The sequence below is a fragment of the Falco cherrug genome, chromosome 7 (assembly GCF_023634085.1).
Source record: "Falco cherrug isolate bFalChe1 chromosome 7, bFalChe1.pri, whole genome shotgun sequence".
Taxonomy (NCBI): domain Eukaryota; kingdom Metazoa; phylum Chordata; class Aves; order Falconiformes; family Falconidae; genus Falco; species Falco cherrug.
In genome coordinates this window covers 61,608,748-61,623,325 of record NC_073703.1, presented here as the reverse complement: position 1 = coordinate 61,623,325, position 14,578 = coordinate 61,608,748, and the positions used below count along the sequence as shown (strand labels likewise).

General features: G+C 38.9%; 1 protein-coding gene across 1 annotated transcript in view; it reads left to right on the top strand.

The window, feature by feature from the left end:
• BAZ1A (bromodomain adjacent to zinc finger domain 1A) overlaps positions 1-14,578 on the top strand; it is a 65,153-nt gene that overhangs the window by 10,582 nt on the left and 39,993 nt on the right. The window contains exon 4 of the mRNA XM_055715483.1: positions 9,728-9,871. Coding sequence (XP_055571458.1) covers positions 9,728-9,871 — 144 coding nt within the window. The remainder of the gene's footprint in view (positions 1-9,727; positions 9,872-14,578) is intronic.

The following is a 14,578-nucleotide window of genomic DNA, read 5'->3' as shown; positions in this document are numbered from 1 at the left end:
AGCATTTGGGGCGGGCTAGATACCATTCAAAAGGTTCAGATAAAATCTATTTCCATAAAAAAATAACCTGCTAGAGATAGTATGTTTGCAACTACGTAAGTATAACCTTGTGTCTGGTAAAATGAAGCATGAAAATTTTGCCTTAGCTGATTGTATGCTATTGATATTCTAGACAAATTTATAGCAGAGAGATAGCTCAGACTTCTAATACTAAAACAGTGCAAATAACATGGTAATGCAGGGGGATTTTTATACTTAGAGATACATAATTAAAGCATACAAAGTGGAAGGAGGTGAAGTATAGTTACTCTTCTGCCCAATTTACAGCTGACTTTGACCTGTATTTTGAAGTACTCTATTGGGGATTAAGTATACCCGCTCATGTTACTTGTAAATAACACGGCTGTTCAACAGAGCGATTTGCACGTTTGTCACGTGCAGCTACATTTTTGTGATCTTTTCTAGCAAAAATGATTACAGTCCACCTATAGTGTAATAGCATTCAATGAGACCAACAGAATTTGGCAGAGCATGATAACCCAGTTGTGTTGTGGTGGTGTGAAGTGTAAACTCTTCCACTGCATTTATGTATGAAGTTTTTGTACGTGCTATGTCAGCAGGATCATTTGTTATCTGAGCTCCATGCATTATTTAATGGGAAGCCTACAACTTAATGCATGTGTAACTGAGGGTTGCTCAAGCAATTTAAATATTGATATTTTGTAACACCTAACCTTGCACATGTAATATTCTTGTAGGATAGATTGCTTTGGTGCAGCTTTCTAGCTTTTGCACAAAGTAAATGGAAGGGAAGCCAAACACTAGAAAGATTAGCATGTAAACATGTAAATGTTTTTTATCTTGAGCACGTGAAGTAGTCTATAGTACTGTAAGCAATGGGAAGATGATCTAGAAAGAGTAAGAGGGCAAGTGATTTGTGCAGAGGCTAGGCAGAAGGTGATTTTTTTGAGATGGGTGGTTCTTGTATCCCAACCAGTCTGTTCTGATTGTTGCAGAATCTGATGCCCAGTTGCTTTTTCTGGTCTTAACGTCCCCGTCAGGCTCTTCTGATTGCTAGTCTTTTGTTGTGCTGCTCAGTTTTGAATTTGGCTGCTTCCACCTTGTTGCTGAGGTCTGGTAGGAGGAACTCCAAGAGTTTGGGAGATACTCTTGTCTTTCTGTTGTTTTGGTATGTCTGTTGTCTTAACAGCCCTTATCAACCAGAAAGAAATTGCAGAGAAAGCCCCGCAGTGCCATGAAGTGGCTTTTTCAGGCACACTCTGAAAATTATGTGTGCAGTTTGGTAATCTAGTAGAAGCAACAAGGAGATAATTCTACTTGCTCTTTAATTCATTTCAGATGATGTATTGATTAAAAATAGTCAGCTTTTTTTGGTTTGTATGTGTCCAGCTTTTCTGGCCAAACTGGGGCTGACTTTTCTCCAAAGTGGTAGCTTTGAAACATGAGGTGCTTGAATTCCCAGTTAAAGAACAGTTAAATTTACTTGTGTAAAAACATTTTCCTAGTACTGCCTTCATAGAAGACAATGTTAATTGAAACACTGGTCAAAAACATGATATAGACAGCAAACCTAATCTCAAATTAAGTTTAAGTTTGAATTGCCAAGGAATTGAAAACAGCCGATGCTGTAAGTACTGTTGTTTAGAATGTCACATTGCTATTTATGGAAAGTAATTTATTGAAAAAAGCATGGAAATGTTTTGAGATTTTGTTGGGGGAAAAAATCAGAGCAATATTTCACGTTAACCATGGTCAGTTAAGATGTAAAATAAGCAGCTAATGTTTTAGCTCACACTTTATGGAAGCACAGGAAAAGATGTTGGCCACATCACTGGAATTACTTCCTATATTTGCATTTCAGAACTGAAAGTTTAAAAACTGTAATGTACTGCTTGCCCTTTTGTTTTTCTGCAAGGAATAGCATCTTTTGCAGTAGCCTGTCCATTTGTTGCTGGTTTAGTACTGTGTTGTATTATTGGTATTTAAAACTTGTGAAATGGTTGGACTTGATGATCTTAAAGGTCTTTTCCAACCTAAACAATTCTATGATCTTGGAATCTGAAGTCAGTTACCTGAAAAATAAAACTGTGTGGTGTGAAAGCTTACCTGAAATAACCTCAGTGAATGCCTCAGACACACCAAATAAAACTATCATCAGCCTAACTTGTTCAGCTGTTGGACTTGTGCTTTTCTGCTTGAGGTCAGCAGTGTGCTTTTTTTTTTAACAAAAAAAAAAATCTAGTTTTTTCTTCCAACAAATTAGATTAAAGCACGTGTAAACAACCAATTGTGGTTTATCATCAGTGTTCTGAGTCTGGGTGCTATCACAAGTAATAATGGCTGTCTTTATTGGGGTATACAAGGGAGCAATCTGATAATTAGTTAATTTGTAAGCTTGCAGTATGACTTGAGGAGGGAAGAGATCTGAGATTTTAGGTTGGACAACTCTACTAGCTCTTCAGCTCTTCCTCCTCTGCCCTTAAAAATAGCTTGTGTGATGATGCATCCCCTTCCCCATGGAGGATGGAGGGCAACCAGTTGTCAATCAGTTGGTACAAAACCTAATTAAAAAGTCAACAACCTGCAGAATAAAATAGGTTGCTTAAAGGCAACCTTCTTATAAGGAAGAAATCATACAGAATATGGCAGATATAAACAATGATTATCTTTTTTCATTTGATTTGACCACTAGATGACACCACTGCAAAAGAATACTTCCCTAATGTCTGTGAGCAAGCAATGCCAGAATGCTTTAAGAGAACATAGTGTTTCTAAAATGAACCTACTTGCAGAAGTAGTAGATGAAATTCTCTGTTAGGAAGATTGCTGCATCTGGTCATACATTAGGTATAGGTTAACATCCATTCTCCACTCTGAATATTGATGTTGACCATTGCCAGGTTGTAGGAAACATAAATAATCACAAAACAACCTTGTCTGTAAGTGAAACATCTTTTTTTAACTCACCAATTGTTTGGCTGGTGTCCCAGTGCTTTAGGATTGTTTGTAGTGGATTAACGACTGCATTAGGCCAATTAAAAGATTTGTATACTGTTTTCATCTCTGTAAGTCTTAACTGGGGCACAGGAAGTGTGTTGCTGGTCATGACTATGTATAGCTGATATGGAGTTAGGATGGCAGAAGATGATCCTTGTAAGAGATAAGGTTATAGCTAGTTTTCCAACATTTTCATTCAAACTGACAACAGGGTGTTACTTGCTTATTTATATAGTTGTCTTCTGAGCGCTAGGATAAGTTAATGTAAGACCACTGGGTGGTAAAAGGTGAAGTGTCTTCCATGTTTAGATTTTAACGAGTTACAGTGAGTTTAAATTATTTTCTAGTCCACCAGTTTTCCCCTTTGATATATAGGCTTCAAAGCTGAATGGATGCAGAGGCACTGGAGCCAATGTCTATATAATCAAAAAGTTATAGTGTAGTGGGGTTTTTTTGTTTTGTTGTTTTTTGGTTGTGTGGTGTTCTGGTTTTTTTTGTTTGTAGTGGTAAGGCTTAAGCATAAGTTCCTGCATACAAAGAAAGTTTCCTATTTTATTTCACAAAGTGTATTTGAATTCCAGTAGCGAAGTTAGTGTGGTGCATATGAAATAGCATAGCTGACAGTACTGGAGAGTTTACCTATTCCTAGAGCAAGTACAGTTTGCATTCTCCCAGCATTGCTGTTTAAGGATCAGTCTGCTCCTGGACTGGAAGAATCATGTTTAAGGAATTCGCTTTCCACTGCCCTGAAGTCCTTTGGGATATATTTGTATTTGTTGACTAATAAATATATTTGTATTTGTTTAATGGAATGATATGAGATGATGATAATCTGGGAGAGAACCTCCAACTCCTTTCTTATAGATTGTTGAACAGCTGTTACAACTATTTTTGGATGCTGCCAATCTCTGTTAGCTCTCATTTCTGTGTGAACTTTCTTCTTTTATAACCACAAATTTAAAGGTACAGGTTTTAGTTGGTTTGTTTTATAATTATATATTTCTTTAAAAATCAGTAAAATACTATGAACCGAAGGCTGGGCAATCAAAATTATGCTTATATTGCTGTTACTGTTAGTGCTGTCCTTAATTCCACAGGAGACAGCTGATGCAGCTACTGTATATGTAGGGTTCTCTTGTCCTTAGCAAAGGACTATAACTTGACAGACAAATGAAGATGTTAAAACTCAAAACCAGCAGCTCTTGCTGTAGTTAGGAAGCCATTACTTATGTGAAATTTTGTCTCCTTGTCGTGTGCTTTTGTTTTGTGTATACATTAAATTGTACTAGTTAGCTTAGTAAAAGATGTCATTTATTCCTTCAGATCTTGTCTTGCTTATACCTCGCTGATTACTTTCAAGTGTATGAGAACTGTTAGGGCAGGGATATGAGTTGCTGCACTTTACCTGATGTTTACTTCTTAAAAACTTCGTAAAAGCTGACAAAACAGAATGAGGCTGTACCATTTTGGTGGTACTTGGTACATGCTACTATAGCCTCTTGTATTACTCTTTTTGGGGTTTTCTGTATTCAACTAACTTTACATACTGTTAGAAAAGATGTGCTTTTTTAATTTTGGCATTTGAAAAACTTTGATTTGCACGTCTTTTAAAAAGTAAATTTCCTTTTGCTTCTGACTCATTGATCATTGTTTTCTTTATGTTAAAGGTTGGCCTCAAAGTATTGCAATAGTCCTCCACTGCCACATTTGAAACAGCCTTCTGTGTCCAAGGGATGTTTTTTTGCTTGTTTATTATAAAGCATACAGAGGCACATTTATAACTCATCTGGGCCTTCAAGGGATATTTTTTTTTTAACTTGAAATGAGGACATAGCAGAGTGCCAGACTATTATTTCTATCACAGTAGTTAGCACCAGCCAGATCAAAAGCTGTTGTGCAGAATGCTCAATCTAAGGGCAGTATAGAAGTGGTCTCTCCTCTCACAGCTTGTAACTCCAGCCTTGGTTGGATGGAAGGGCCTACTCAGCGTTTGGGAAGAACTTCTCCATGTAAGTGTAGGTGCCAATAATTGCAGGGTCGAGGTTTCTGCTTGGCATCCTGTGATGGCTGGTTTTGGTCCATCATGTAGTGGAGTGCAGCTTCTCTTTCTCTTCCTCAAATCGTGTTCTGCTTCAGCAGAGGTAGGTGGAGATAACCCGCTTGTCATGCAACTCATAATAGTTTGTGTGCATGCCTTTGAGTTGCTGAGCTGAATGAAGGAGAAATTTGGCAAGTAAGTTGTACTAGCCTTTGTTCTGGGTTTTCCTGAATCATGCTGGTCTTGGGCAAGACTTGGTACATGCTTCAAACTCGCCAGCACTCCAACTTCCTTGTTAGTTGTGTGATTTCCCTGTAACAGACTTTCCTAGTATCCCAGTGTTCACTTGCCTAGATGTCACTTTTCAGTTAGGAAGGGTAAACTGCTGAAATCACTGGGCTACTCAAGAAATTGTAGTGTCTCAGGGACTCTAAATGAGGGAGGTCTTAGTACTTCTCCTTCCTTCTCTGCTTTAGTCTGTGGCCAGTATTTGCCTCTTGCACATGCTTTAGTTGTCACCAGATCCTTCAGTGCACTGTCTGAAGTAGCTGGTGTGACACGAACTTACCCAGCTTTTGTTGTGTTAATTTGTCTGGGTTTTTTTTTCTTTCTTTTTTTTTGTGTGTGTGTGTGTCAGGTAGTTGAATTCAATTTAATGGCAATCAATATAAAAAGTACCGAGTGCCAGATCTACAAAAGGCAAGCGCTGCACCAAGTATGTGGCTGGAAGGAGGAATGGCGAGGGAAGATTTCCCCCTTTGGTGGTGTTGAACTGTTAAGACATCTCTGCATCTCATGGAACAGCAGCCTGAGGCTGCAGGTGCAGTTTGCTTTTGTATACCTTCAGCCTCCTGCTTCCTTACTGTTCTTCTGGAAGTGGCAAGGTTCAGGCTGACCTTTAAAAGTTTTCTGATAGGTGTGTTTAGCTGCTTTTGAAAGCACAGCCTAGAATCATTCTTCTAGAGAGAGAGAGACTGATGGAATTGGGTTTCTGGAGAAACTATGTCCTGTGCCACAGTCTCCAGTCGGTGTCTCTTGCCCTTAGATTGCTGGAATCAGTTATGTTCTTTCACCGGTGCAATTGATAGGCCCTACTCAAAATTCATGGAAATTAGTGGGAGATCTCAAGTGGTTGGGTTTTTTCATTTGAGATATTTGATAATATGCACTGGTATTTTAAAAAAATTACATTGGTAATATCTCCTATGGCTTTGTTTAGAACTTTTGGGTCCTGTGTTGTAGTTCTCTTTCTTCAGACCATCCCCTATTTAATCATACAGGCCGTGCACCACTTCTTGGAATGTTTCACATAACATATGAGACCTCAGAGAGCTTGGTTTCTGAGCATAGCAGAAAATAAAGGTCTAAGCATAAAGGCTGTCCTTGAGACAGGTCAGAGGACCTGTACCCTGTTGTTGGTAGCAGCCTGTTGTGCAGAAAGAGTTTCGCAAAACTGTTAGTTATAGGGTAATCCCCTTGTAGGTTTACTGTTCTAGCTTTTGGCTGTCTGTGTCAGAGCTAGAGTTGCTGGGACGATTGTGTAAAAGTTCACGATGGCTCTGTTATCAATGTCTGATCCTTTTCCGAATACTTTTGGGATTCACTTTGTGTGGCTGTAAGCTTTTCCGTAATGTTTGTTGTTGTTACTTGAAGAAAGTGTTTCCTGACTGACAGGGATATTAGGATACACATTTGTTTACTTCCTTGGTGCTGTCTTTTTAGACTGAGGTGCCCCTAGTTCTTCCTTCATGGGAAATGGTGAGTGCGCAAGGTATCCTTTTTAGAAAGTATTTCAAGTAGTGTGCTTCATTTGGGTATCTTGCTTCAGCTTTCACCTCTGCTGTTATGATATCTGCCTTATGATACAAAATAAGAGTTGTAATAAGTGAAACTCAGGGAATGATGAGGTTACTGAGAAGAGCAGATCTTCATTCGTGCTAGAAGCAGAGTCTTTGCCTCTCTTAGCCCAGGGAATTGGCTGTGACTAGCCATGACTTGACTGTAGCGGGGCTAAAAAAGGTCTTCATTCGTAGATTATTGTTTTTTTTAATGCCAGAAGGAATGGTTGCATTGCTTTTAATCTCCTGTCAGTCAGTAATCATTGCATTTCATTGGATTATGCTTTTATTGAGCCAGGTAGTGCGTGTTTCACTTGATTACTTCCCCAAAGATTTCTGGTAATGATTTGAATGAAGAAATGGAGGATGGAGAATCACTTGCTTTCTGTGATAGCTTATTCCGTTAGTTATTCTAAAAAGGGAAAACAAACCCCAGGCAGCTGTATTGGGGATTTTACTACTTACTGAATTGAGTGTGTAGAATACATAATGCCTGTTCTTACAGCAGATGCGATACCCCGTTAATTACAGGGCTGTCTGATGGATAAACAGGTAAATTAAATGTTGGAAAAATACTCGGTAACTAAATATCCGAATCCTTTTGTCCAGGCAGATTGATTCGTGTGTGTGTGTTGGTCTGTTTTTTCAGGGCGTTGGGTGGCCGTCTCACTGCGATTACAAATACAGTGTGTATGTGCTCCCTCTAGTGGTCTGCAAATAGCAGATAAATCCTCGGTAAACAAGTGTCAGTAGCCCTAATCATTGGTGCTTTTGATTATTTTCCGTTAGAAATTAATTTTAAAGTGTTTTTTTAAATTGATTTGAACTTGCTAGGAAATATATTTCATAATCTGAAACAAGAATTGGTATACTAAGAAGCCTGTCTTAGCAGGTGATCTTTGTTGGATTTAAACAGCCTAATCACACACATTTTGCCATGCAGTCAGCTCCGTATTATTTAGTATGAAGGGGAGGCTGTGATGTTCTGAATACTGGAAAATGAAGATACTGTAATGACAGTATCTTAGGACTCAGCTGGAGTCTGGTGCTGGGCCAGACCTTAATAAGCCTTGTTGGTCTTGGACTTAGTTTATGAACAGCCATTAGGCTCTGTCGCCATTACATACTTGGGTGCTCTTGGTTCTTTACATGGGGTCTGTTTAGGTTTGCACAGTTAATTAGCTTGGGCTCCACTGGCCAGGAAAATGTGTCTTCCTGCTCCAGACCAGCCAGCTTTGGGAACGAGGGCTGGCTGCACTGGAATGGCAGCTTGCCTGCAGTCAGTGAGTCCATCGGACTCAGGCTGCCTCTGCATGCAGGCAGCTGGTGTCCCTGTGGACAATTAAGCATTAGTCATATTGTTTTCTTTAGGAATATATAAGGATGTTAATAAGTTTTTGGGTTTTTTTTAAATTTTCCTTTTTTTTTTTTGTTTTCAAATAACATATCCTGTTGGAGCATCCTAGAGCGCTGTTCCTGTTGGAGAGAGACTTGCAGAGGACAGCTATGGGCACTAACTGGGTTACTGGTCCTAGCTAAATTCACAAGTGAATATGGCCTAGGATATTTTGTTCTCAACTTTTCTTCCTGTGCGCCCTAGTTTTTTACTACACACACCCCCCCCCCCTCCTCAGTGTGTGCAAGTTTTGGATAGTACTGTCTGCTTGCAGAAAGCAGTGTGTGAGAGATATTTTGATATTGTTTCTTTTTTGCCAATGTTCAGTTCAGATAGAAGAACACTTAGAATTTGTCCTAAGAGAAAAGCTGTCGTTACAGTATCTTGGTTTTCCAATATTTGGAACATCACAGCCTCCCCTTCATACAAAATAATACGGAGCTGACTGCATGGCAGAATAGATTTGTTGGGGATTGTTTGTTTGTTTTTCTCTTAGGTGTGATGCCACACTAATACAAGTCCTGTGCTTCATGTATTCTCCAATTTATTCCTTTCAAGTGACAGCATTTGGTGTCCAGAGGAGAGAATTATTATGTGTTCTTTCTCCCCTGACCCTTTGAGCTTTTAATGGTAGTATGTGACAGCATCCATTGACTGCAATAGTTAATTTTCATGAAGCAGACAAGGCTTTAGGAGATCAAACTAAAAAATATGAACCACGGAATTCCAGAAAGGGGTGAAAGTGGTTAAGAACCAGCTACAATACAGTTACCCAGCATGAAGTGTTGATTAATTATACTTTTTAATATGTAGTTAATTCTGCCTTTTATAACTAGCATTCAGGATGGCACAGGGATAGACTTGTTTTGTCAATTGTGTGCATGCCAGATGGAGCGTTAATACGTGTCAGCAGATAAATGGGCCATTATTAAGATTAGATGCATAATGATCATTTCAGCCTTGTTTATTTAGGTCATTGACGGCAGTAGAAGATGATCTCTTATAAGTAAAAATACTTTTGGATCTGAAATTTTTTTTGCTTTTCCTAGACTGCTGTCAAATGTAAAGGGTTTGGTATCTAGTTAACTTAATATATTACTTTAACTTATTAGTTTACTTAAGTGGGAAATGAGAAAAAAAATTGACAACCACAAATAATTCTACCAGTGAGTTCATTTAGTGAATGTAGTGAATAGAGTCCTTAGTAGTGAAGCTGGTAGCTGCGTAAGCAGATTAATTTGTTTGTTTATTAGATAGAACTCATGAAATTAGTATTTTACCTTCTATTTCAGCGCAATGTGCTTAGGTATTTACTTATTTAGTAGGCAATACAATGTTCAGTTATAGATGTATTCTTAAAATAACATCAGCTACAACTTTAGACTCCAGGCGCTAGTGAAAGACTTTGACTATAATAAATGTCTGTGTTTTTTTCAGGTTGCCATGTAAGATTTTGGAAGTCATAGCTCCAGCGCATCACAACGGAATGGCAAACGGCCATGGTAGCGGTGCTGACGGAGACACAATTGTCATCAGTGACAGTGACGACTCAGAAACGCACAATAGCTCTGCACAAAATGGGTAAATGATACTTTTACAGTATAAAGCATTTGGGCTGAGTGGAAATGAAACTAAAGCAGACATGGCAGGGTCTGACCGAAACAAATGATTTGTATGGATTGTGAGTGTTCAGCCAGCTGAAGGTGACAAGCTGAATATTCACAGGTGCCAGTTATGCTATGTGTAAACCACCAGAGAACTGTGTGTTATGAGAAATGGAGTACCTACAGAATAATCATTGTTAATCTGTTTGGAATGACAGTGTTTCTGTTGAGAGATGGTGGAAGAGCAGGTATGCCTGTCATTAGTCCTCTCTCTGCTGCAGAACCTGTGCTGCTATAGCTTGGAAAAGGCAGCCATATTCTGCATTTCTACAGTCTGGTACTACTTAGCATGATGTATTACTTCCATCATGGGACTCTGAGTTGAGAATGTTTTATAAGAGGACAAGCTCTTACAGGAACTCTCTGAAAAGTCGTTCTAGACACATAATGCGTTTGTGTCCAAAATATAAAAATATACAAAGCTTTCTCATTGTGCCGTGTGTCCATATAAATACATAGCATTGTATTTTATGGATTTGATTATGGTTTTAGGTGCGGTGAAATGTGTGTGTCTTGGTCTTAAGGAACTGTCTATAGGCTGGAGTAGCTTAATAATCTTGAATAAGAGAGCTTCTTGGCTATAATTGTGGTATTTAATTTGGAATATCCCTTTACCAACCAGTAACTGAGCTTATATATGCAGCTTATCCTAGCAGTATAATGAGAAGACAGATTTCTGTGCTTCACAAGCACAATGCTGATGGAAGAAAAGGTTTTGAAGATGGCCTGAATCTTGTATCTAGCAACATACAGGCTTTATGTGAACTGTTACTGAGTTGGAGATGTCACGTGGATGCAGAAGTTATTCTCATTGACTGCTTCATGAGATCTCCCATGTGCTGACATGCCTTCAATAACTAGGGTGGAGCTCCTCACTTGGCTAAGAAAAGAACAGGGGATAAATAATTTCTACAGTTCTCTGCTGTCTTTTGAAGGCAACGTCCAAGTTTTTCATGGAGAGTTCCTACATCTTTGAGAAAACAAACGCATTTTCTGTGTACGATGAGGCATATGGCATTTGAAAGGAGGTTATTCCTGGAATTATGCAAGTATGCACAAAGCTTGACTGTGGGATTGATCCTTTTATATTGCTGTCACTTCCATGTATGCAGAGCTGGTAGTAAGACTGAATCTTACACTCCCAGTCTGTGTTTTTTCCCAGCTGATTACTTATTTTGACAATGCAGAGAAGGGAGGGAAAATAATTTCTTTCTCTTAAGAGAGATCTTGTGAGAATATAAAAATTTTTGAAGCACTGTTCTAGAGCATACCTAACTAAAACTTATGCTTGAATTGCAAACCTCTTACAGCTTTAAAATGCTTACTGAAAGTTTCAAGTCAGTCTTTTTATAGGAAGTGCAAGAGTGTAATACCATTTTGGTTAGTTTCTGGATGTATTCTGGGTATATGCAAACTTGGAAAGTATTACTTGCGGTACCTGTAAAACCTATCTGAAAGTAGAGCATTTTTATCATTTTTTTGTATTTTGGCATCTAAGATTCTTTATAGCCTTACTCATAACAATAAGAAACCCCACTGAACCGAATGACATTGTTTTGCAGCCCTAATCCTTCAGGGACTATATTTTGTTGTTTATGGAGAAACTTGAATGTGGAGAGTATGGATGTTATTCACCTTGGGACCAATGTCAAGTTGATATGCACAGAACTGCAGTTCTGCCTCCGTCTGCACACAAATCTCCAGGTTTTGAGACCCAGCCTTTGTGCAAAGCTGTAGTGCCGTTAAACAATGGTACAGCAGATGCTCAGTGTGCTTGTGAGAGAGGGGGAGGGGAGCACAGCACAGATTGATGGGCCATCTGCAAATATTTTTCCTAAAGAATCTGTAAGGCTAGAGAATCTTAACTGAAAATAGATGTCATTAGAGATCCCAACCTTTCTCTGACCCTACTCCTGTCTGTGTGAGGCAGAAATAGCCACGCGTTCTGTACAAGTGTTCCTGCTGACCTTTTTTATTGTATTCTGCAGTAAAAGCTGAGGTGGTACAGGGAGAAGGAGGCCAGCACACTCTTGCTCCTGCACTCCCTCAGAAAAACAGGCTGCCTTGTATAAGGCCTGGGTTACAACGTAAAAGGTAGCAATCTTCTGAGATCTTAAATTGTTGATGCTATGCCCTGGGACCCTCTGGTACTGGAGGATAGTGGTCATCATAGAACAGCAGTGTGCTAGACTTAGGGATAAGGTTGAACTCTTGCATTTGCACTAGCACTCAGCAGCAGATTGAAGATTGAGGGGCTTCTACTGCCAAATATATACAATATTAGCTGCAACTTAATTAATGGCATTCCTTCTGCCAGGGCTATGTGTAATGTGAACTATCAATGCTAGAAAAATTTTTTTTGGCTTGTTGGCTGGTTTGTGGCAGTAAATTTGGGTGCTTATTCAGTGTGAAGTATCATCTTTATTTTGGGGAAGGATTGATTGTTTCTGCAAATTTTGGGATGCAAGCAGAGCTAATAAAGCTTTTGGAAACAATGCCAGTAATACCTTACCATCCATATTTTTTGCTATCTTCAACCTAATTTTCTGCCTGTAGTTGGAGAAGAAATTATGAACAGGATATGTCAGAAAGTGTGGTCATAGCTTGTCCTTAAAGCTATACTGTATGTTCAGTAGAACAAATCTTTCCTCATCTTTAATTCTTCTCTTTTGTTCTCTTCTTTCTTCCCCTCTCATCCCTCCGTCCCCTGAAGGTAATAACAATGATGGTAGGTCTTAGTCTACTTTGTATTGTAAGGAAAGACCAAAGTCCCGGATCAAAGGCAGCCTAAAATCTTCATCAAAAGGCTCAAAGTCAGGATTTTGTTGCAAAGTGCCATTGTCTTGTCCCTACAGCAGTATAACCAGTATGCTGTCAACAGTCTTGAGGTTGCTGTGTTTCCCTGTTGAAGTTCTAGATTGCAGAAAACATTTGCGGCTCCAAATGGGCAGTTTTAATTGTTTAGTATAGAGTAGCTTGTCAGTGGCCACCTTCAAAGGTGTGAAGAGGCCAGCTTTTCTATCAGGGTCAATATACCGACAGGTGACCTCTGAGTAAGGCTTGCACTGGAGCATGAGGCCAGAAGTGATTGTGTTACTTGGCTAGTATTCTTCAAGGGAGCTTTTTTCATTGCCAAATTTAGTCAAAGAGAAGAAGAAGCCACCGTCTCTTTTCTTGAAAAGCGGTACAGCATTCATTTTAGATGCATTCCTGATCCTCTTACCCTCGGTATTTTTTGTGAGATTTTTCTAGTTCTATTAGTCCCACAAGATATAAGTAGTTCCAGCAAGACTCAGACTAGATAGTTGTATCCTGGACAAGGTAACTCAAAAGGACACGATCTCAGAAGTTTTTCGGTAAAGCTACCTGAAGACCTTGTTGTCTGAATATAACACAGCAGGACTGTAAGCAGAAATTTATATCCAGGTCATGTGGTCACCATCTTGAAGTAATTGAAGGGCTCATGGAAGTAGTGTCTGTTGATGGTTCAGAATAACGTCGTTCAAAAAAATGCAAGACTCCGTCAGGTGCTAGGCACGTTTACCTGAGTGCAGTAGCAAGCAGTACAATATGGGTGAGTCAGTTCCAGTTTTCATCTGTTACAAGGTATTTTATATTCTTTCCTCTGGATCTGGGGTTCCGTTAGGGCTGTCCTGTGAAGGCTTGCTGTAGGAGATCTCTGCTGCACAATGGGTCTAACCTTTGCTAACTCTTCTGTGTTTTATATAATGCTTTATAAAGTGAAACATAAAAATTTACTACTTTTATGCCAAAGCAACTAGATAATGATATAATTTTTCAAGCCTTCTATGTGTACCAAATGACCTTTTTCTTCCTTTTCTGCACTAAGCAAAATTTTTAATTTAAATTTGGATTTATAGGGGAAGATTTCAGTAATATATTAACTTGGTTTCTGAGTTTCCAGTGAGTATCTTAAACAGAAGAAACTTCGTATGTTTGGAAATTAGGTTGGGGCTATTACATGTGCTCCAGTGAAGGTGAGAGAAAGGTTTACTCAAACTGAAAAGTAAAGGTTAATGACAGAGGAGTGGATCATTTGATTATTCTTTGGGCCCTGCTTTTAATTACAGACAGTATTGGAGCTTAGAATCTATTCAGAACATATAAATAAGCTATCTGTGACCTTCTTCAGCTTGTTAGACTAAAGGGCTGGAAACACAGAGGTGTATGGTGAGGGAACAAGTCTGATTTGATACAGTGCAGAAATTCCTAGTGACAACCTTTATTACTTTAGCTTTCCTACCCCGAGACTGAAGATGAACATGGAAGACCAAGTCATGGTATGACCAAAACACAAAGCTTCTTTTAACAAACTTAAAATTGTAGGCAGAGATGTTAAAGTCTTTCCAGTGGGTATATGAATTCCTTTATCAAGTTTCTCTGTTTTGCTAATGTAATAAAAAGAACCCCACCCAGCTAGTCACATTTTTTTAATTAGTCTGAGTGACTCAGCTTGATACTTTAACTTGGATAGCATCATACAATGCAGAAAGTATATATATATATCATAGTGCATATCTGTAAGTCCAGTAGCTGTGTTGCTGTTTCCAAGTCTAAATCTTCTTTTCTGTCCCTTCATTTCTTTAACTACGTTGTAGGTAAT